Here is a 24348-nt window from a genome sequence, read left to right as displayed (position 1 = left end):
GATAGTTCCATAATTCCTAATTTCTATATCATAAAAAAAATTACTTTCTCCAGAGAAATAAATGTAGCCTTGAATTAATAGCATTAACTATTACATTTAACAATATGATAGATTATATATTTATATAATTTTATTATATAGTACATACTTATATTTATTATATATAATGTGACATATTTATTATGATAGATTTTTATACTTAATAGATTGTACCCATAACTATAACATCTTACAGTTCTATTAATCATATATAATGATAATATTAATTATCAAATATAAAGATAGCATCTGTATCTTGATAGTATTCCTAAAGATTTGTACAAAGCAAAATCATTTGCTCAGCTTTATCAACATCCACTTTGTAACCAATGATGAGATTCATAGCTGTTTTTAATGGCTTCCTTCAATATAGGCTGACGGCAAGACATCAAAGTTTAGTTCAGTAGAATTATTTCTGTAGGTACCACATGAGATCATCTGTATGTACTCTCAGAAGTCTGCTTAATTCAGAAGTATCAGTTAGAGTTTCTTACATAAAGCATGAATTGAATGTTCTCTAAACAATTATCCCCTAGCATGGTGTCTCTCACTGGAACGGTTGATGAATATTGGATGAAAATATGATCAAGATTGTACTTTCTGTCTGACACCTGGAATGTATCTATCTGATGGTGCCCACATGAATACATAAATCTTAATAGATAATTTGACCCAGGTGTGGTATGGAAGTCATGAAACCTTTCAAATATATGTGCTGTTGCCAAAAGGAAATGAGGGAGGAAAGGTCAGGATTCTCCTTAGATAATAAAAAGTAATATACATCATTTTCTTATTTTACCAAATGTTTCCTTTCTCACTCACTGTGATAAATAAAATCAAATAACACCTAACCCTCATGGTAAAAGACTATAAATAAAATGACAGAAAAAAATAGAAGCCTTAACAACAAAACTGAAAGTTTTGAAGTAAAATATTTAGCATATATATTTTTACTACCACCATTTGATGAGGAATTTAGCATATTTTCCCCTTCGTTTTATATTTACCCTCTTTTCCAGTTTCTGATTGTTGCAAATATGATTTGAAATTTATTTCCAATTGATGGAGAATTTTATTTCTTAATTTATATGATGTAAAATTAATATATCTGATGAGTAACTTACATTTAATATTGTAGATTATTTTACCACACTTATTTAAACTTAAGTTTTCTCACTAGGATCTGTCCTTTTATTCTGAGTCTTGTTCTTATTTCTGAGTTTATACTATGAATGGTTTTCTTAAACTTTGTTAAAAGAAAAATTTTCAACAAATTGAATTTAGCAGCTTATTTCAGCAAGAAATAGTATTTATTGCTGAAATAAGATAATAGTAATAATGATTTAGGCAGCACTCGGAACCAAGAGAAGTTCGGAGAGCTCAACTCACCAACATGAGCAGGAGTATTTATAGATAGAAAAAGGGAGTGACACACAAAAACAGCTTGATTGCTTATAGCTTGACATTTGCCTTATGTGGACATTGTCTGATAAGTCAGCAGGCTGTGGTTGGCTGAAGCTCAGCTGCTGTGATTGGCTGAGGCAGCTACTTGTTACAAAAATATAATAATAAATTAGAATGCAGTTTGTTTACATATGAAGTTAGATTGCAATTCTCTATGTACAGAGACAGCCTTTAATCAAATTTAATTTAATTCATCGCTTTCTGGAATTGCTTCATGTATTTTTTTTTGCTAAAAAATAATAGAAAGAAAAAAAAAGAAAAAACAAAAAGAAACCCCGTCTCTACTAAAAATACAAAAAATTAGCCGGGCATGATGGTGCATGCCTGTAATTCCAGCTACTCAGGAGGCTGAGGCAGGAGAATCGCTTGAACTCGGGAGGCAGAGGTTGCGGTGAGCCGAGATCGTGCCATTGCACTTCAGCCTGGGCAACAAGAGAGAAACTCTGTCTCAAAATAAATAAATAAATAAATAAATAAATAAATAACAATAATAAAAAGAGCCCTTGAGTTATGCGAATTATCTTTATATTATATTTAAACATGAATGAATGACAATTAGCTAATAATGAATCTTATACCACAATCCTGTCTTCCTAATCTGTACATTATTCTTTATTTTCTTCTGAAATGTAGTTTTAGTGAAGAGGTGTCTAAATCAAGTCTGAATTTTGCTTCTGTTTTCTATGTCATAGAAGCCATTTTTGACTGCATAATTGATTCAACCTTTCATTTATCGGTGTGTTTATTACATGGTTTCCCTGAGCTATAGCAATAAATGATAGCCTCAGCCCTTGCTTTCACAGAGCTTATCATCTAGTGGAAATGAAAAAAATGTTTAAGGGGGAACAGACGAATAAATGAAAAATATCTCAAGTTATAATAAATGCCATGCAAAGGAAGTGAGTCTCAGGTGCTGAGATATCAACTAGATGAGAAGACATCTCTGAGGTGATGGCATTTAAGCTAAGATCTAAAAGATAGTAAGAAGCCATAAAATAGTTCAAATGTGAGTGTGAGTTTATGTGTGGAGGGTGCTGCTTCAATTAGGAGAAATAGCATGGGCAAAGGTCCTGAATAAAGGGAGGGAATGGGTTTAAAGAATGGAAAAACAGCAGCGTGGTTTGGTAAGAGAAAGGAAGAATGGCAACAGAGAAAGCAGCAGAAAAAACAGTGGTCCTGTCATGCAGGACATTTCAGCCCATGGGAAGGAGTTTGTATTTTATTTTAAATGCAGTAGTTTTTATTGCTATCTGTCTTGTGCACAACTGATTGAACAAGGGTAGATGGTAGATGGGAATAAGAAAGACAAGTTGAAGATTGCTTCTCTCATCTAGGCAAGGGAAAATGAAGGTTTCATCTAGAGTGATGGCAGAGAAATGAAGAGAAAAAAGATGAGCTCAACACACAAAGTCTGTAGAGCTTGCTGATGGATTAAAGAAGACAGGAAGCATTGAGGATGACTTCTCAGTTTCTGGCTGCAATAACTGGATGGGTGGTGATGGTTAATGAGGAAATCGTGGACACATTTGTAGAGGAAGGTCACTATTAGCTAGCTAAAATTAAAATGAGATGCCTTTGAGATGTCCAGGTGGATATATAATATAGAGAATTGGAGATTTAAGTATAGAAATCAGAGGGCCTGCTGAGTTTGGAGATAAATCCCAGGGCAATCAGCAAAAAGAAAGGAGACACACACACACACACACACACACACACACACACCTCTACCTCTGAACATCCCTGATATTTTTAAGTGGATAGAGAATGGGAAACATGGTATTTAAAGCAATCTGGTGCTGAGATCTACAACTCTGACATTTAGAATTCAGGTAGAAAAGAGGACCCAGAAAAGAACACAGAGAAAGAGCCACCAATAAAGTAAGAAGCAAAGATATAAATAATGAAGCCAAGAGAAGAAAACATATTGTAGAAACAGATGTGCTTGTGTAGAATCATGCTGCAAGATCAAGGAGTAAGGATGATGAGGAAAGAAATATGCATTAGGTTAAGTAACAGGGAAGTCATCAGAGAATTTCTTGAGAAAATTTGGGGAAGTGGTAGGGTTCAAGGTCAGAATAAGGTGCGTACAGGAGTGAAAAGAAGAAGTCAGAAAGAAGGTCATATGTGTAGATAATTTTCCCAAGAAATTTGGCTATAAAGGAAAGCAGAATAATGGGGCAAATGGCTGGCATTTTTTTAAAAATATGGGTTTTTGTAGGGACGTTTTGCTAGTGATAATGAATGAGTAGCTATATATGAATCAATTCAGGAGAGAGAGGGAGAAGTCAAGTCCTCGTGAAAGTGAAAGAGTAAAGGGGAGAGACAGCTCCACCGAAACAGGAGGAAAGATAGAAGAGAAGACTGCAGAGTTATCAAAAGATGATTAAGTTCAAACCCAATGGTTTTTATTTCCTCAAAGTATAAGATGGGATCATTGCCTAAGAGTACAAATGAGGAAGAGAAAATTCTACAGAAGATTTGATGAGAATGCATCAAATATGGTCATCTCAGGGCATGAGAAATTTAGTGTATTTTGAGTGCACATTTGATGTTGGAGATTACTTACTTAAAATATAACCATTCATTTGGTTGTGAGAGTTTCTCCACCAACATTCAGCCATTTGGTAGCCAGCATGGAAAAGACAGATGCTAGATTATGTGTAGATTGTGGTTCTGCCAGGTTAGGGACTGATGATAATGAATGCCCATGGATTTAAGCTTTACAAAGAGTGAAAGAACTTGAGTTGGTTGATAGATCATAAGAAAGTGCTAAGGCAAATGAATTGGCAATATTTAAAAGATCAAAGAGTTATAATGGTAAAGGCAACCTACATAGAGAACCTGAGCATAATCTGAAAGCATTTTCTGGTGCCTATACAAAGTATTTTCCGAAATGTCTTTCAAAATTCACAATCAAATAAATTAACTCACTGTCTCACCTCCTGCTGAAAAACATACAATTTGTAGATTTCCTTTGGTGTTGCTGTCTACTTTGATGCTCATCAAACACTCTTTTATGCTGCTACAGATGAAAGTGGGGTTCATGTGCACAGTGTGTAGCTAAATGTGCAGTATTATGGAGAAATATACTGTGGTTATATTGGGCTAAAATAGGATATTCTCTTCCTCCTGTTTTTCTAATATTTGACATTTAATAGAGAAAGTTTTAAAAAACCAAAATATTGGCCTTCACTACTAACGGACTTTTCCTGTCTCCTTCATCTACAGCTGTTTTCTTGTGAGAACTACATTTGCCAGAGTGTAGAGTATCATGTGCAGGCCCTCTGCCCAGACCTGATCCCCTGCACTAGTTTTCTCAGAGTTGCATTATTTGCCCTTGGTTGGGGATATACTCTTCACTTCCATAGGCCCAAGCCATACACAATTGTCATAAGTTGTCTTTCTGAGCAAGGGCAGAATTGCCAGGTTTTTTTTTTTCCATTTTGCTACATTAATCTTGAAAATTAATTTAAAAAATTCACCCAGAATCTTCATTAGATTTAATATCAATTATGTATTTTTGTTATATCAATTTTCATTTTCCCCATATGTATTTTAGTGAGAAGTTGGCATTTATTTACCCCCCCACAACCTTTGCCATTATGCTGCATTCCCTTTTAAAAATAGGTTTATTGAGTAATAATTTATATGCCACAAAATTCCTCTTTTTAAACTGTATAACTCATTTTTTAAACTATACTCAGAGTTGTGCAACGATCACCACTATCTAATTTAAAATATTTTCATCTTTCCCACCAAGAAACCCAGGGCCCATTAGTAGTCATTCCCCATTTCCCTTTTCCCCCAGTCCCTGGCAACCACTAATCTACTTTCTGTCCCTATGGATTTACCCACTCTGTAGATTTAATATACATGGAAGCATATAATATGTGGCTTTTTGTATCTGGCTTCTTTCACCTAGCATAATGTTTTCAAAATTTATCCATGGTATAGTATGTATCTATGCTTCATTTCTTTTTATTGCTAAATGATATTTCATTGTATGTGCATACTATATTTTGTTTATACATTCATCAGTTGATGGACATTTGGGTTATTTTTCCATCTTTTGGTTATAATGCATAATGTTGCTGTAAACATTCATGTACAAGTTTTTGTGGACATACATTTTCAGTTTTCAGTTCTCAGTATATACCTAGTAGTGGAATTACTGAGTCATGATTCTTTTTTTTTTTTTTGAGATGGAGTCTCACTCTGTCACCCAGGCTGGAATGCTGTGGCGCTATCTCGGCTCACTGTAAGCTCCGCCTCCCGGGTGCATGCTATTCTCCTGCCTCAGCCTCTCAAGTAGCTGGGACTACAGGCGCCCGCCACCACGCTAATTTTTTGTATTTTTCGTAGAGACAGGGTTTCACTGTGTTAGTCAGGATTGTCTCGATCTCCTGACCTCATGATCCGCCTGCCTCGGCCTCCCAAAGTGCCGGGATTACAGGCATGAGCCACTGCACCCGGCCGTGATTCATTATCTTTCAGAATCATCCCACTTTTGAATGTGCACAAGCAATATTTCATTTTTCTTTGCATTCAATTTTTCCCTTTTTTTAAAGATGTTAACCTTAAATCTTCTTGAAGCCAACCATCTTAATAATTTAATGTCTAGTTGTTTAGAAATTATTGTAAAGTTTTCTACAAACTTAGAGTGAGCTACCTGCATTGCTTTACCTTTCATCATTCTTGTACTGTGTTAAATACAGTAGTGCAGCAGTGTGCTAATAGACAGCTCCAGAGCCCATTCATATAATTCAGCTCCTCAGTGGTTGATAAATGTGAACCAGCATTAGTTTAAAGGATAATTCTAAAGTAATCCAGCCTTATTAAAATATTTTGGATGTTTATGTATGCAAAATTGCATCTTAACTTACCCCATACTCACTCTACCAGCCCCATCCTTCCCGAGGTTCAGGAGTGTTTTCAGGAAAGCTTTTCATGCACATTTTCACCTACATTTGCACCTCAAACTACAAGGCTTTATTGTTTTATCTGTGTCTTCTAAGTAAGATAAAATGATGATGTGTAAGTCAATCAATAGTTTTATCTCAAATTGTATAATAGTTTAACTAATTATAATAACTCCCATTTTTGAGCAGCTAGTACAGAATGTGTGGATCACAGTATAAAGTGGTTTACATGCAAAATCCTATTTATACTATTTAACAACTTTATAAAGTAGGTATTCTTATACGTATTTTACAGATGCAGCAGCTAAGGCTTAATGGCTTAAAGATAATTCACTTACTTAAGAAGGGATAGAAGCAACATTCAAATCCAAGAATATCTGATTTCATAGTCTTTCTTCCATGATTACTCCAAAAGTCTCCTAATAATCAGATTTTTAAATTTGACCTGAGTAAAATAGGAAGTCAGGTTCTTATAGTAGAATAGATATTCAAGAGAGATGACAAAAGGTTTTTTAGTCATTTAAACATTTACTATACAAGGATAGATTGTGATGGCAGAGGCCATCCCAATCCTCCCTCTCACCACACTGTAGTCACACTGGCCATCTTGCTGGCTTTTCCACACACCAACTTCATCTCTGCCTTAAGGCTTTAGCTCTTTCTCTTCCCCCAGCCCAAATGTCTCTTCACCAGTCTTTTCATGGCTGTCTTCTTTGTCACACTTAGGTCTTAGTTTAAATATTATCTCCTTAGAAAGACCGTCCCTGACTGCTGCCTACCACGTTGCCTTAATTTATTATCTTTAGATCATTTGTCACTATCTGAAAATATCCTGTATATTTATTTATTTACTTACATTTTTATCCAACCACAACCTCCACCCTCACCTAAACATAAAGGAGGTCTCATAAAACTTATGATTTTATTTATCACATTTATTGTCATATTTATTGCCTAGCCTCTAAGAGATTATCAATAAATATTTGAGAGAGAATATATGAGAAAATAGTAAATAAATGGATGCATATTGCCTGGGACCAGGCCTGAATTTGTAGATAAATGTCTATATCAATTAATTTACCTGCTTTATCACAGTCACAGATTAAATTCTGTAATGTTATAACTGTTCAAATTCTTCTTCAACAGAATACTTTTATTACTTGGAGGGATCCAAAGATGCTCTCCTTTGTGGTTTCAGCACAGATTCAGGGTATGTAATATTTGTTTTCTTTTTAGTCTAAAGGCTGAAAGAGAAGGAAAAGAATGTTCAGTCAGTTTGCAAATTAGTCTTTGATTCTATATTGCTTTTTATATATTTCATGGTATTATTTGACTCATTCTGTCCCACAGCAAATCCAGTCTTTAAAATGTTCACAGTTAATGCATACTCTTGAAAGCAAGACTTTGAGATAGTGCTTGAATTAACACAAGACAGAAGTCATATAAATCTTAAGAAGGTAGAAAATGTTACTTCTAGAAAACTCCGCCAAAAGTTGGTTGGATAGTTTCAGGTCTTTCTTCTTTCTAGAAAACGAAGAGTCACAAAATCAATTTTTCTTTCTACTCCCAAGTTCCACTCATTCTCCAATTAAATGTGACTCATAGGTGACTGAATGTCATGTTTTGGCCACTCTAAGCAAAGGGATTCCTTGGACTTGGGTACACATATTTTAAGAATATTGTATATATAAGAATATTGTATATATTCAACTGTCCATCTTGCTGCTTCTCTCTTACACCAACTTCATTTTGTAGCATTAGCTGCATTAGCTAGCTCTTGCTTTTCCCCCTATGCAGACATCTATTCATCAGGCTCTGTGTACACTGGAAACATAGGAATAAACTGGATAAGGTTGCTGTTCCCAGAAGAATCTCAGAATATTGTATTTATTTAATGGCATCAGGAAAAACCAGTCCACCAATTTTAGAAAGAAAAAAGTCTTAAACCTACACATTTTTATGAACTTAGACAATTACTATAGTTTGACTATTATTGGTTCTAATCTATTCCAAGAATTATACAGACAGAAAGAGCTTTGGTAGTAGCCTACATATCAATATTTACTGAACCAAGAACTATTACAAAACATCTGTTGAAAATTTCCATGTTTAAATGATGATGATGCTAATGGCAGCTATTATTTATTAAATACTTTCTATGTGCAGGATGTAAGCTAAGTAATTTGTACACATTATCATATTTAAACTTATTACAAATCTTATTTTCTTGAGGTAGATGTTATTATCTTATTTTCACAGACAGACTTGTGCCTTTAAGAATTTGGTAAAGTCACTAAGTAGTCAGTAGCCAAATCATGTATTCTTAATCCTTATTCAATATTGTCCCCCTATAGAAGAAACCTTGAGTTTGTAACTTTTCAGTAAGGCTATTTAGCTTGTGTCCTGAAGACACTCTCACCTATAATGTTCTTTTTCATCTGTAGTCAGTGTCCAGAGGGGTACACTTGTATGAAAATTGGCAGAAACCCTGATTATGGCTACACGAGCTTTGACACTTTCAGCTGGGCCTTCTTAGCCTTGTTTAGGCTAATGACCCAAGATTACTGGGAAAACCTTTACCAACAGGTGAGTACCAAGAGAAACATGCATTGTATTTTTGAATTGCATATGTATCTGGTGTATGTTAACAGCCTGTATTAGGAAGATTTTTATTTATTTGAGAACGGAGGAAACTCTATTATCTTATTACTAAAATTATAAGTGTTTTACTCCCATCACTAATAATATGGGTAGTTCTTGAATCATAAATACTTTTCTTATCTTTTCTGGGCATATTTAATCTCTAGATCTTTCGCCTTCCTGAGTATATCATCCCATGGGGTCCTAGTTAAGTACCAGGACATACTGTAATGTTTTCTCAAGCCGCTCCTGCACATGCACTGTTTTCCATGCGTGCTTGGGATGGCCTGAAGAGAAGAGGCTCTCTGATATTCACCTGCTCACCATGTTTTATATTTGAACTCCTATTTAGAGATGCAATTCATTTCTCTAAGTTTTTCTGTCCCAAATCAATTGCTCCCAACTGTAGACTTCCATGACCTTTTGTATATTCTTGTGTTTATATCATTGATCTCTTGTATTGTAAGTGTTAATTCACGTGGCTATTTCCTCTAACTTGAGTGTGAACCTCTTGGGGCTGTGGTCTCTATTTACTTGTATATTCTCAGCAGCCAACCCAAAAGGAAGGAGACCAAAATGATTATTCTATATTACACATAACAATGATTCACTTTTCTCAGAATAGCTGCAGATTTGTTTTTTTTTTTTCTTTTTTGGCCTATTTTATATTTACTTTATTTCCGAGAATATTATAAATGAATTCAGAAATTATGTAAGATGCACTTTACAGCAAAAACGGGAATGCAAATATTTTTTAAATATGCAAGAAGTGGTGACCTTTACTCGAAATTAAAGAAACACAAATAAAAATGTTAAAATAATTTTTCATCAGAAGTAAGACTTATTTTTCATTTAATGTCTGTTGATACTATCCTAAATTCACTTTAAAATGCTTTGTATGATAAAAGTATATTACGTTATACAATTATTAATAGAAATGTTAATTATCTTGTAAATTTGTTTAAGTTACTTGTAGATTCTCAATATTAGACCTTTGTCAGATGGGTAGATCGCCAAATTTTTCTCTCATTCTATAGTTTGCCTGTTCACTCCGATGTTAGTTTCTTTTGCTGTACAGAAGCTCTTTAGTTTAGTTATATCCCATTTGTCAATTTTGGCTTTGGTTGCAATTGCTTTTGGTGTTCTTGTCATGAAGTCTTTGCCCATACCTATTTCCTGAATGGTGTTGCCTAGGTTTTCTTCTAGGGTTTTTATGGTTTGGGGTTTTACATTAAGTCTTTAATCCATCTTGAGTTAATTTTTGTATAAGGTGTAAGGAAGGAGCCCAGTTTCAGTTTTCTGCATATGGCTAGCCAGTTTCCATAGCACCATTTATTATATAGTGAATCCTTTCCACATTGCTTGTTTTTGTCAGGTTTGTCGAAGATCAGATGCTTGTAAAAGTACGGTGTTATTTCTGAGGTCTCTGTTCTATTCCATTGGCCTATATGTCTGTTTGGGTACCAGTACCATGCTGTTTTGGTTACTGTAACCTCATAGTATAGTTTGAAGTCAGGTAGGCTGATGCCTCCAGCTTTGTTCTTTTTGCTTAGAATTGTCTTGGCTATATGTGCTCTTTCCTGGTTTCATATGAAATTTAAAGTAGTTTTTTTCTAATTCTGTGAAGTTGTCAATGGTAATTTGATGGGAATAGCAATGAATCTATAAATTACTTTCAGCAGCATGGCCATTTTCATGATATTGATTCTTCCTATCCATGAGTATGGAATGTTTTTCCATTTGTTTGTGTCCTCTCTTGTTTCCTTGAGTAGTGGCTTGTAGCTCTTCTTGAAGAGGTCTTTCATATCCTTTGTAAGCTGTATTCCTAGGTATTTTATTCTCTTTATAGCAATTGTGAATGGGAGTTTATTCATGATTTGGCTCTCTGCTTGTTTGTTGTTGGTATATAGGAATGCTTGTAATTTTTGCACATTTATTTTGTATCCTGAGACCTTGCTGAAGTTGCTTATCAGTTTAAAGAGTTTTGGGGCTGAGATGATCAGGTTTTCTAAATATAGAATCACGTCATTTGCAGAGACAATTTGACTTCCTGTCTTCCTATTTGAATACCCTTTATTTCTTTCTCTTGTCTGATTGCCCTGGCCAGAAATTCCAACACTATATTGAATAGGAGTGGTGAGAGAGGGCATCCTTGTCTTGTGCCAGTTTTTAAAGGGAATGCTTCCAGCTTTTTCCCATTCAGTATGATATTGGCTATGGATTTTTCATAAATAGCTCTTATTATTTTAAGATATGTTCCATCAATCCCTAGTTTATTGATAGTTTTTAACATGAATGGATGTTGAATTTTATTGAAGACATTTTCTGCATCTATTGAGATAATTATGTGGTTTTTGTCATTGGTTCTGTTTATGTGATGGATTACATTTATTGATTTGCATATATTGAACCAGCCTTGCATCCCATCAAAAAGTGGGCAAAGGATATGAACAGAGACTTCTCAAAAGAGACATTTATGTGGCCAAAAAACATGAAAAAAAGCTCAACATTAGTGATCATTAAGAAACGCAAATCAAAACCACAATGAGATACCATCTCAAGTCAGTCAGAATGGTGATTATTAAAAAGTCAAGAAACAACAGATTCTGGTGAGGCTGTGAAGAAATAGTAGCGCTTTTACACTGTTGGTGGGAGTGTAAATTAGTTCAACAATTTTGAAGACAGTGGGGCAATTCCTCAAGGACCTAGAACCGGAAATACCATTTGACCTAGCAATCCCATTGCTGGGTATATACCCAAACGAATATAAGTCATTCTACTACAAAGACACATGCACACGTACGTTTATTGCAGTACTATTTACAATAGCAAAGAGATGGAACCAATCCAAATGCCCATCAATGTTAAATTGTATAAAGAAAATGTGGTACATATACACCATGGAATACTATGCTGCCATTAAAAAAAGAATGAGATCATGTTCTTTGCAGGGACATGGATGAAGCTGGAAGCCATCATCCTCAGCAAACTAATACAGGAAGAGAAAACCAAACACTGCATGTTCTCACTCATAAGTGGGAGTTGAACAGTTTGAACACATGGACACAGGGAGTGGAACAATACACACCGGGGCCTGCTGGGGGGTGGGAGGCAAGGGGAGGGAGAACATTAGGACAACTACCTAATGCATGCAGGTCTTAAAATCTAGATAATGGGTTGATAGGTGCAGTAAACCACCATAGCACATGTATACATACCTATGTAACAAACCTGCATGTTCTTCACATGTATCCCAGAACTTAAAGTAAACATATGAAAAAAAGCTCATCATCACTGGCCATTAGAGAAATGCAATTCAAAACCACAATGAGATACCATCTCATGACAGAATGGTGATCATTAAAAAGTCAGAAAATAACAAATGCTGGAGAAAATGTGGAGAAATAGGAACGCTTTTAAACTGTTGGTGGGAGTGTAAATTAGTTCAACCATTGTGGAAGACAGTGTGGCGATTCCTCAAGGATCTAGAACTAGAAATACCATTTGACCCAGCAATCCCATTACTGGGTATATACCCAAAAGATTACATATCATTCTACTGTAAAGACACATGCACACATATGTTTATTGTGGCACTATTCACAATAGCAAAGACTGGGAACCAACCCAAATGCCCATCAATGATAGACTGGATAAAGAAAATGTGGCACATATACACCATGGAATACTATACAGCCATAAAAAAGAATAAGTTCACATCCTTTTCAGGGACATGGATGAAGCTAGAAACCATCATTCTCAGCAAACTAAAACAGGAACAGAAAACGAAACACCACATGTTCTCACTCATAAGTGAGAGTTGGGCAATGAGAACACATGGGCACAGAGAGAGGATCATCACACACTGGGGCCTGCTGGGGGTGGGGGCAAGGGGAGGAATAGCATCAGGAGACATACCTAATGTAGGTAACGGGTTGATGGGTGCAGCAAACCACCATGGGACATGTCTACCCATGTAACAAACCTGCACGTTATGCCAAAAAAAAAAAAAAGAAAGAAAAATCTCTGTACCTTCAGTTTAACTTTCCTCTAATCCTAAAACTACTTTGAAAAATAAATTCTATTTTAAAAAGCAAAGAAAACTAAAAAAAAGTTAATTGAAAATACCTATGAGATGAATAAAGTAATTAAATAAGACCATCTGCCTAGTGTTAACATTCAATGATATTATTAATATTTGATGGTAAAGAAAGAAAAGATAGCATTTTAACAGTAAAAGGGACTATGGATATCACCTGTTCCTAAAATTTGAAAGTGAGCAAAGGATTTAATTTTATGAGTAATTTTCAGACTGTAGGAAAAAATGCATGATTTTTATACTACTACACTAAATAATCAAGAATCATACATGACTTTAGTACAAGCGTATTACATTGCTATATTCTTCGTACTGAAAATATGTTTAATATTTGTTTTCCATGAAGATATAATTTTTCTCTTTATATTTTTGATAACATGAGATTATACTAAACTGTCAGATTTGCCTATGCCTGTCAAATTGAAATAATTTACTAAAAAAACTTTCTATTCTTCAAATGACAATTTCCATTTTTCCCTAGACGCTGCGTGCTGCTGGCAAAACCTACATGATCTTCTTTGTCATAGTGATTTTCCTGGGCTCCTTTTATCTAATAAACTTGATCCTGGCTGTGGTTGCCATGGCTTATGAAGAACAGAACCAGGCAAACATTGAAGAAGCTAAACAGAAAGAATTAGAATTTCAACAGATGTTAGACCGACTTAAAAAAGAGCAAGAAGAAGCTGAGGTACTGTTATTTGATTTAAAATTCTTCCTAGAGGTAGAAATGTAAACAGTTACAACAGAGGCTCTGTGGTGTATGCTTGGCCTTCTCCGGCTAGATTTTCTTTAATGAACTTTTGTGTATAAACTGCATCCTCATTTCTGGTGTGGAAAAAGGAACCAATTCTGGGCTGAGCTAGAATTGATACTTTCCCCATAATCATCTCACTGCATGAAAAGTGATCTAAGGCTGTTCCTCCTAAACCTTTTACCTACGATGACTTAGTGTGTGTGTGTGTGTGTGTGTGTGTGTGTATGTCTATCTATACGTACACATATACATATAAACGTGTGTGTGTATATATATATATAAACATAGAACTATGTGTTTTTTTAAAATTATTATATCATGAAAAATCTTTTAGAATAATGGATTAAACAATATAGTCAGATATATAATATATATATAATCTCAATTTATATAAAATATATATATATATATACACACACACACACAATGGATTTCCCCAGAGTACCAATTGTATACAATGGTTTCATGAAAATTATTTTAACATTAAAATTAACAGATTCTCTTCTATGGGGTATGAATAAAACAGTGCATCATGTTTTGTTAATGTCACAAGGATTTTTAAGATAAAACATGAGATATTAAGAAAATAATAATTTTGGTGTGGCTACTTTAGGTTGTCATAGATCCTCGAAAGTTTCCTCCTTAATCCTCTTTCCAGAGAGATTCTTCAGTGTAAATGTTTGAGAAGGCTTGTACTAGGAGAAACATAATTTCAAATATACTGCAGGTGTCTTAACATTTGTCTGAAGGTTTGACCTAGTTAAATCCCTTCAAGGAATCTAATGTATTAGGGGAGGGCAATCATCTGTAATGCAGATAAATTCTGATGCACAAATATTCAGTGTAGCATTTTAATAATGGTAAAAGTTAGAAAACATTTAAATTTTGGAAAATTAGAAAATAACTAAGAAAATTATGAAAATTGTATATCTTAGAGTATTATTTTGCTATAGAACTATGTGTTTTTTTAAATTATTTTATCATGAGGAAAAATCTTTTAGAATAATGATGGATTAAATAATATAGTTGGATACAATCTCCATTTTAAAATTATACATACATACAAAAAGAATGGAAGAAATATTAGCACCAATTATTTCTGGGATGTAAGATGACTTTTTTTCTGTTTTTTATTTATATCTTTATTTCCCATGTTTTTACAAGAATTTTTTAGTGTTTATAAACAAAACATTTTGTAAAGGGATAGTACTAGGTTATCCCAGGTACTCCCTAGGGAATTCCCAGAAGTTTCATTCAGGCCAATAGTCATTGACCTTACCACTTTCTTACAATATTATGCTTTAATAATTCATTTATTTTTCAAATAACTCCATCTTTATTAAACCATAGAGTGCCTGATTCTATTGATGATATGGAGTTAATTGCCTGATAATCAAATTGTCTATCTTATTGCATGGTTTATGTTTTACATTCCAAAATTACCTTGTAAAACTTTAACGTATAATATTTAATTTGTCTTTACTGTAAGCAAATTAATAACATGTAATAGTTTAATTCTAAAATACAACAGAGCTTTATTTCAACCTGAGACAAAAACCAAATATATATTTTGTAAGCATTCTGATCATTGTGTAAAGAAAACGATCATTTCATGTTTAAAGGACATGGTTATATGCACCATGTTGTTACACTGATAGGTGAAAGGTGTCCTGTCCTAGGGTTTCCTAGGATTTGGAAATGACTCATTTAAGTGTTAATGTCTTGGCCCAACCAGGCAATTGCAGCGGCAGCAGCTGAATATACAAGTATTAGGAGAAGCAGAATTATGGGCCTCTCGGAGAGTTCTTCTGAAACATCCAAACTGAGCTCTAAAAGTGCTAAAGAAAGGAGAAACAGAAGAAAGAAAAAGAATCAAAAGAAGCCCTCCAGTGGAGAAGAAAAGGGAGATGCTGAGAAATTGTCCAAATCAGAATCAGAGGACAGCATCAGAAGAAAAAGTTTCCACCTTGGTGTAGAAGGGCATAGGCGAGCACACGAAAAGAGATTGTCTACCCCCAATCAGGTACCACCCAAATTACTAAATGTGTATCACCCGAGGCAGAATGATAGAGAAAAATGTCTTATTTTAGGGTAAGAGAACTCGGGACAGGATAGTGAGTGGTTTCATTGGTATGATTTTAGGTAAAAACCTAGTATCGCTAGGCATTTATGGAAAGATGTACACAGGTTTCCATTTGGGTTTGATCATTTTTGAAAGACCTATAGTTTCAGAATTGTCAATATATTTTCTAATAAACTGATTTTCAGAAACAAAATATTCCTGAGAACCATTGTAGAAATAAAGAGACTATTCACACTATAGAATAACTTTAATATTTGTATTTAGTCTGTGTTTCGTAATGCCTCATTGGTTAAAAACTAATCTTAGACTAGTTTCTCTTCTTTCTTAACCACTAGAGATAATAGTATCACTCACCCATTTGGAACTTTGGAGAAGCCTTTGATATCCTCCACCCCCAACCACATCAACTACTAATATGTAGTGCCATAATAGTCTGTTAATTCTGCTTATGTGGAAGTTCTCTTTCCCTTTCTCTTTTCACTGAAACCTTCATCTCTCAGGCCTCCCTGCCTATAATTCTGCACAAACCCCCAAGATGAACCATTGCTTCTATTTTCCTTAGGACTTCCCTGTTGTCCATCACACAACCCCACAAATCATTTTTCTAAACTAAAAATCAATCTAGTTAAAAATCTGCAAGATTCTGCCTGATATACACAGTAATAAAAGATAGAGTCCCTGCCTTCAAAATTTCACTTGAACCTAGGTGATGACACAGAACTTGGACACATATATCAATAAAAATAAATATGACAGGAACAGTCCAAGCTGGTTTTGAGGCAAAGAACTTACCATACTTTTTCCATTGTTCACAATACTTGCCACTTTGTTCTTTACATAGTAAGCACTAACGTCTATTGAACTAGATCCTTCCAAAGGATTTGCATCCTGGACATGAGTCATATAAGCATGAATTGAATTTTTCCTCCTCTTTGGTATTGGGCAACTTCTTTTTAAATATTTAATGACTTTATAAATTAACTGGTGCTAAAAGCTCTTTTAAAATACACTTTAACTGAGCTCTTAGTATGTAAGGTGGATTTTCAATGCAAAGAACCATACAGCATGATTTCCAATTTTTTTGTGAAGCTTGGGGACTGATATATAAAAAGCTGAATGACCAGTAGCAATACTAAGTTCTTTTTTTAAGTGATATGTTCTGTGCAGCAAAATGAATGGCATTAAAAGAATGGAGCAGTAACTCTAGACCAGAATATTAGAGAGCTGTACAGCAACAAATAATTTACCTGGTCCTGAAAGGATGAATTCTACAAATTGTTTCATCCCTTAAGTGGAAGAAGTTTTCTTCTCACTGAATTGCTTCGTTTTTAAGTATGTTTCTTTTAAGTCAGTACAGAGCCACCTGCCCTCAGGCCGGTGGGTTCAGTGGTATTTATATGAAGTGTACTTCTGTTAGTAGGTGCTTCAGCAAATACATGTTATTTTTTAATTTTTCTGCAGTCACCGCTCAGCATTCGTGGCTCCTTGTTTTCTGCAAGGCGAAGCAGCAGAACAAGTCTTTTTAGTTTCAAAGGCCGAGGAAGAGATATAGGATCTGAGACTGAATTTGCTGATGATGAGCACAGCATTTTTGGAGAAAATGAGAGCAGAAGGGGCTCACTGTTTGTGCCCCACAGACCCCAGGAGCGACGCAGCAGTAACATCAGCCAAGCCAGTAGATCCCCACCAATGCTGCCGGTGAACGGGAAAATGCACAGTGCTGTGGACTGCAATGGTGTGGTCTCCCTGGTTGATGGACGCTCAGCCCTCATGCTCCCCAATGGACAGCTTCTGCCAGAGGTGATAATAGATAAGGCAACTTCTGATGACAGCGTAAGGACGTTTTACATAGCTCAGGCATGGCTGGGCCCTTGTTCCTGCATCGGTCGGTCTCTCTGCTGGAGGGCCTTCTCTGGTCTTGTGAATGGCTCTGCATTTTGCAATACTTTTTCTATAGAAACACACCTTCGATTCATTAGCTTAATCCTCATTCTATGTGTTGTAGGCATCTAACTCAAAGATAAAATCCCATTTTTGTAAAAAGGTACTTGTCTATTAATTTTATAATTGAAGATTATAATCTCTTTAGAGAACAATATATGAAAGATACATATATAGATAGATATCAGCACAGAAAATGCAAGGATAATGCTGATATTAGTCAATAATAGATCCCATTTCTGTGAAGAATTTTGAATTACTTGCCAGCTACTGCTATCTTTTTCAGGTCACAACTTAATATGTACCTATTTCAAGGAATCTTATTTGAGCTGTTAATAACAACAAACATATTTAGTATTTACGACAACCCCATGAGATGATATATTATTATCTCTGTTTTACAAATGGGAAAATTGAGGCATGGGGAAATAAAGCAACTTGCCCCAATTTACTCAGCTGATAAATGGTAGCTCCTAAGTTGAAACAGAGGCTGTCTGTTTCAGAGCTTGTGCTCTTAACCACTCGCTCTGCTATCTCTCCAATGTGCAGTAGGCTTCTTATCTTGAAAAAATTGGAATGGCTATGTCTTAGGTCCTCCACATAAATGAAACATAACTATTTTCATTTTTAAAAAATATTTCATCTGGAGTCTATGAATCAAAACAAAATATCTGAAACACAGGCATTGACACAAACAAACATAAAAGCAAAACAATCATTTTACAGCAGTTCCAAAGGTCTACGAGTCACTGAGTGGTTAGAGAAAGGTGTCTGATTAGGCTTGAAAGTGAGATCTTTCTCATTCCTGGAGTTTCCAGGGTATCTCTTTAGCCCACTCACTATGCTATGCTGCATTGCCAATATCAGCAAGGGCTTTCACTAACCCAATAAGCTTCAAACATATGCTACATGCTTATATATTTATATATGCAGACAGTGTAGTATTTCAAGTGAGAATAAAGTTCCATCAAATCCATGGCCACACATATATTTCAATCTGAATAAATGCATGTGCTTTTAGGTAACATGTGACCTCTATGTGTGCATGATACAGCTTAAGCCCTTCTGTCAAGGTATTTTTCCTTATTGAATGAGCATGTTAAATTTCTGTGGAATCAAACTTTGGTTGCATTTTGTTTTTCAATTATGTGTGTAATATGTAAAATACTATATAATTTATATCAGATTAGGAGATATTTTTAATGAAGTTTCTTCATTTGAGAGTTTTTTAACCATAGAAAAATCAGTATCACAATAAATCCTAAAGTGAAAACTACAAAACTAGAGGAATTAGTGGATACTTATAAGATACAATGGAAATACAGTAAACATAAAATTGTGGCACAATATATGGTTTATATGAAAACACTGCATAACTAATAATGTCATCTCTATACCTGAAACATGTCTACATGGAAAAGAATTTGTTTAATCTGACAAATTCTTGTTTGACAGACTATAGCACAGAAAACCTGGTTTTCGAGACTTTTCAAAAAGTTGACTTTTTACAGAGATCTCTCAAATGGGTGTGTCTGTTCACATACACATATATGCATAATACACCCATGCACATATTTATGCCTGTATGTCTGTGTTTTGATACACATACATGCATGACTATACCTATACAACTATACAACTTTACAAATCTAGAAATATATATTTAAAATATATACCACATACCACACACAAGCAGACAAACATGATAGATCTAGAGTTGTATAGTTGTTTGTGTATATATGTGTGCGTATGTGTGTGTATTTCTGGCCTGCACAGAACCAACATAGTGTTTTAAATTTGAATTAGTTTCCAAGTTTTAAAAATAAGACATTTTCTCACAAAAATAAATACACTTGGTATGCATGAGTTCATATTTTTGCATGGCAACAATTTCTAGAGCTGAAGAGAGGTCACCTCTTTCAGATATAGCTTGCATTCTCCATTTCACTAATTGTTCTTTTCAAACTGAGTCATTTATCATCATATACTCTGCTCAGTTCATGAGGTCTTCCTTGGCAGTAAGAGACAACCATTACAGTAGCTTCATTAATGTTGTTCCCACAATAAAAAGTAATTCCAGAAATTTAACAGAGAATACTGAGATTCTACCCCTTTAGATACACAGCACTATAGCACTTTAACTGCTTTCATGTAGGACTGTCACATGATAAAACTCTCTGAATAAATTGAACATTCAGAAAAGTAGAGAGGTGATGATAGTGATATAACAAAAAAGCAGCTAGCTTTATTTTTTATCTCATAAATATTAATTCCTTTAATCCTCACAAGAATATGAAGCAAGCACTATGATTATCCCCATTTTACCAATAATAAAACTGAGACAGTTAAGTAACTCTCCTATGATATACAGCCAGTAAGTAGCAGAGCCATAATTTGAACCCAGCAATCTAGGCTCTACTTTTAATTACTCACTACAGCTATATAAGCAAGATTTTATCTTATACCTACAATTTATTAGGATTCTGTTCTTAAGACATTAATTGATTTTTTTTAGGGCACGACCAATCAAATACACAAGAAAAGGCATTGTAGTTCCTATCTCCTTTCAGAGGATATGCTGAATGATCCCAACCTCAGACAGAGAGCAATGAGTAGAGCAAGCATATTAACAAACACTGTGGAAGGTATGTAATAATCTTTTTACTGTACAGATTCTTAAATAAAATTAACATAAATCTGGTCAACCTTAAATAGGCACATGAAATTCTTAGGAAGAATTCAGAGACCATAAAATGGTTTTAAATGATGGTAAAGATAACCAGTGGATACTGATAGAATTGTTTTTATGTGCTTAAAAATAGATAAAATTATTTGCTATTAAACACAAGCATTGATAACATGGCAAAAATGACTTTGCAAAATGAAAAAAAAAAACCCACAAAGACAGATGTTGGGTGATCTGACCTTTCAAAGATAAATGATTTAATAGTAATTGATGCAGAAAACAAGGTTAACCCAGAGCTATGTGATTCTGTCACTATATAATCTTACAAATTACATATTCGCTCAAAAATTGTCTCTTCTAATAAGCAAAGATAGTCAAAGGGTGACAACTTTACAAACTGTGCTGGCTTCTACCCTCTCCCCTGACAATATGCCCCAGGCCCCACCTGGTCCCTGGTCTAACACTTCACTCCCCACATTCCCATCATGGGGGCAAAGTGTCTACTCATCCCCTAAATAAATGGTGAGAAGTAAATGGGCTAATGGTGTGAAATGTCTATTCCATGAGTCCTCCATAAATTATTTCTAGTTGCTTGGTTCTAGGATTGTTTTTACTTGTGAACTATTACAGCAAGAGTTTTTTCTGGACAGAATAGTCTCATCTTATTGTTGTCATGGGACTAAAAACACAGGTGAAAAATATGCATATTGGTGGAAAACATACATTTCTCTGTTAAGGAAACATAGTTCTCCTGTTTACCATCATATGTTGGGTGCATTTTTCTCTGAAAGATGCCCACATATGTGCTTGCAGTCATAAATTTCACTTCCTTACCCTCTTTTATGCTTCATCTAGGCAACGAACATGTCATGATAGACTTACATAAGAGGCTATGCTTTCATTGAAACAGTACTGTTAAATTTTCAAAATCTAAACTATAAACCTTGTTTCAATATTAGAATGCCTGACTGATTTGTATCTGGTTAGGAGTGAAACAGACAAATGGCTGACTCCATGTTCTCTGTTTTTTTCTCCCAGAACTTGAAGAGTCCAGACAAAAATGTCCACCTTGGTGGTACAGATTTGCACACAAATTCTTGATCTGGAATTGCTCTCCATATTGGATAAAATTCAAAAAGTGTATCTATTTTATTGTAATGGATCCTTTTGTAGATCTTGCAATTACCATTTGCATAGTTTTAAACACATTATTTATGGCTATGGAACACCACCCAATGACTGAGGAATTCAAAAATGTACTTGCTATAGGAAATTTGGTAAGTCTCTTATTGTGTGTTATGTACTCATAGTTTCTCTTTTTAGTTGTCATCATCATTTCATATTTTTTACATCAGATGAATCTGCAGCCTCATAATTATGCATATCCAGAACTTTCCATATGAATGGATGTGTAGAGTCAAGTTTCTGGTTATGTCTTATAAAAGAATTGTGCAGTAGTGTTGAGGTCTATAAATAACAATATTATTTCTATAAAAGGTTACCATCTTGGGAGTTGATAATGATTTTTTCTGCCAGCATATTTCTTGGGAGCAACACTTAACATTTTTGGTTCTTTCTTACACCTTCCTAATTACATTGCTGCTTTCTTGTAAGTACACACCTCACATATTTTCAGAAAACCTATGGATGTATTGCTTTGGCATAAGAGTGGTGAAGTGTTTGGGTCCTCAGAGTCCCAAAGACCTGTGTTTGAATGCTGATTCTGCATTATATGAGTGATATGCCCTTGGACAAATATTTTAACTCCATATTATTTAATTTTGTCATTTATAAAATAATACTTCATTATAAAATGATAATTATTATTTATAATATAATTATAACTATGTTTCATTTATCATATTGTTGGGAGGATTAAATACTTTCTACTTATTAGCCTGGCATATAGTAAATACACAATAAATTAAAGTTATCATCATCATCAACATCATTATCATCAAAACTTCAAAGACTTAATGAAACAAGCTTTAAAAACAACTATTTTGAGAAACCAAAATGGTTGAACTAGACATAGAAGACTCAAGGATAGGCAAGCAGGTGATCAACAGACTTCTAGAAGATATAAGATCCAATTAGGAAAATTGATGCCAGAGTGATCTCTAAAATGTACAGTGCTGGTCACACTAACTCAGGGTAAACAAAGTGCCAGTTTTTGACTGGATGTGAGGCAGGCACCAGTTCATTTTTAGGGCCAGAGAATCTCAGCTTATGACTCTTCATAAACCATGAATAACTTTGAGTATCTTTGTCAATGTCTATATAAGATAATTTTGCTTTTGCTGTGGTCCCAAACAAATTGATATTTGAAGACCAGAAGTTCTTTTCTGAGTCTGTCTTTTCTTCTAAATTGTCTACAAATATTCCCAGTTACAATGTTTTTCCCCATGTGCTCGCTGAGTTAGCATTCTTCTTCCCTTCTATTTATCTTTGGAAAAAGGCAGGAATATCTAGTTTCTAATTGTTGGTGGAGATCCAGATCTTGCAAATAAGTACCTTCTCACTGAGATGACTGCATCCCTGTGAACTCAGAAAGGATTTACCTGGTCACAGCTATTACCACAACCTCAAGTACAGCTGCTCCCTGCCAATCTTCTTGATCCTGTATTATTTGAAAATTGACTCCTGCAGTTATAGACCTAAACATTTCCCTTAGAACCTTCTTTGGTCAGATTCCTTGAGTCAAAGTGTACCCAAAGGATTTATTTCGGTATTGCCTTTTTAAGTGAGTCCTTTGATACCAGTATCATGAATTAATGATATTTTGCAATGTACTTTTGTGTCAAAGCTTTAGAAGTCTTACTTTAGCTGCCACATTGTCAATTAAATACTTTTTTCTCTTCTGCTGATAAATCTTTAAAGAGTGAGTCAACATGTTCTTTATTACTCTAACAGTAGTCAGATCAGAAAAAAAAGACTGGCTCAAGATTTCGGTATCAACTTATGTTTTCTTTTTATCTTCTTCCAGAACAACTTTTTGACCCACATAAATTCTTTGAAAATAGTGACTGTGTCAATTACCAAACGTTTTACTCTTCTGAAATTTTAATATGCTATTCTAAAATGCTGTCTAAAAATGATGAGCACTGATAGGACAGTTAGAGCTTTTCAACCTTTTGATGCTTATATGGGAGCCAGGGAAGAGCAATACTTAGTTTATAGGACTAAGTTAGATAAGAATATCCATTTACGAAGTATTTAGCAAACTGTCTGGAACACAGTAAATGCTAAGCAAACAGTGATTATTATCATTGTGTTGATTTCCTATTTTCTAATATTAACAGAAAAACATTATTTTTCTCACTTAGGTCTTTACTGGAATCTTTGCAGCTGAAATGGTGTTAAAACTGATTGCCATGGATCCATATGAGTATTTCCAAGTAGGCTGGAATATTTTTGACAGCCTTATTGTGACTTTAAGTTTAGTGGAGCTCTTTCTAGCAGATGTGGAAGGATTGTCAGTTCTGCGATCATTCAGACTGGTAAACATAAACTAAGGTTGCCATTATATTCTATAATAAAGGGGTATTTCTTTGGTTTTGCATTATTTTTTAAAACTTTTGGAAATTTGAATCAAAAGGCAAGATTATATCTTGATATCTAGTAAAATAAAATCCATTCATTGACATATGTACTTAAAGAACTAAAACCACATGAATATTTTTACAATTTTTGAAGACATGCTCAATTCTAATTTGAAGTACA

General features: G+C 34.5%; 1 protein-coding gene across 7 annotated transcripts in view; it reads left to right on the top strand.

Annotated features, from left to right (window-relative positions):
* Positions 1–24348, top strand: part of SCN9A (sodium voltage-gated channel alpha subunit 9) — a 178853-nt gene that overhangs the window by 72420 nt on the left and 82085 nt on the right. For 5 of the 7 annotated variants that reach the window (XM_024243378.3, XM_024243381.3, XM_024243377.3 and 2 more), the window contains 8 exons: positions 7569–7632; positions 8867–9008; positions 13643–13849; positions 15651–15938; positions 17460–17831; positions 20455–20584; positions 21664–21902; positions 23952–24125. In XM_024243378.3, coding sequence (XP_024099146.3) covers positions 7569–7632; positions 8867–9008; positions 13643–13849; positions 15651–15938; positions 17460–17831; positions 20455–20584; positions 21664–21902; positions 23952–24125 — 1616 coding nt within the window. The remainder of the gene's footprint in view (positions 1–7568; positions 7633–8866; positions 9009–13642; positions 13850–15650; positions 15939–17459; positions 17832–20454; positions 20585–21663; positions 21903–23951; positions 24126–24348) is intronic. The other 2 variants (XM_063712844.1, XM_024243379.3) reach the window with 1 other exon arrangement.

This window comes from Pongo abelii, chromosome 11 (assembly GCF_028885655.2).
Source record: "Pongo abelii isolate AG06213 chromosome 11, NHGRI_mPonAbe1-v2.0_pri, whole genome shotgun sequence".
Classification (NCBI taxonomy): domain Eukaryota; kingdom Metazoa; phylum Chordata; class Mammalia; order Primates; family Hominidae; genus Pongo; species Pongo abelii.
This window is presented reverse-complemented; position numbering and strand designations above follow the sequence as displayed.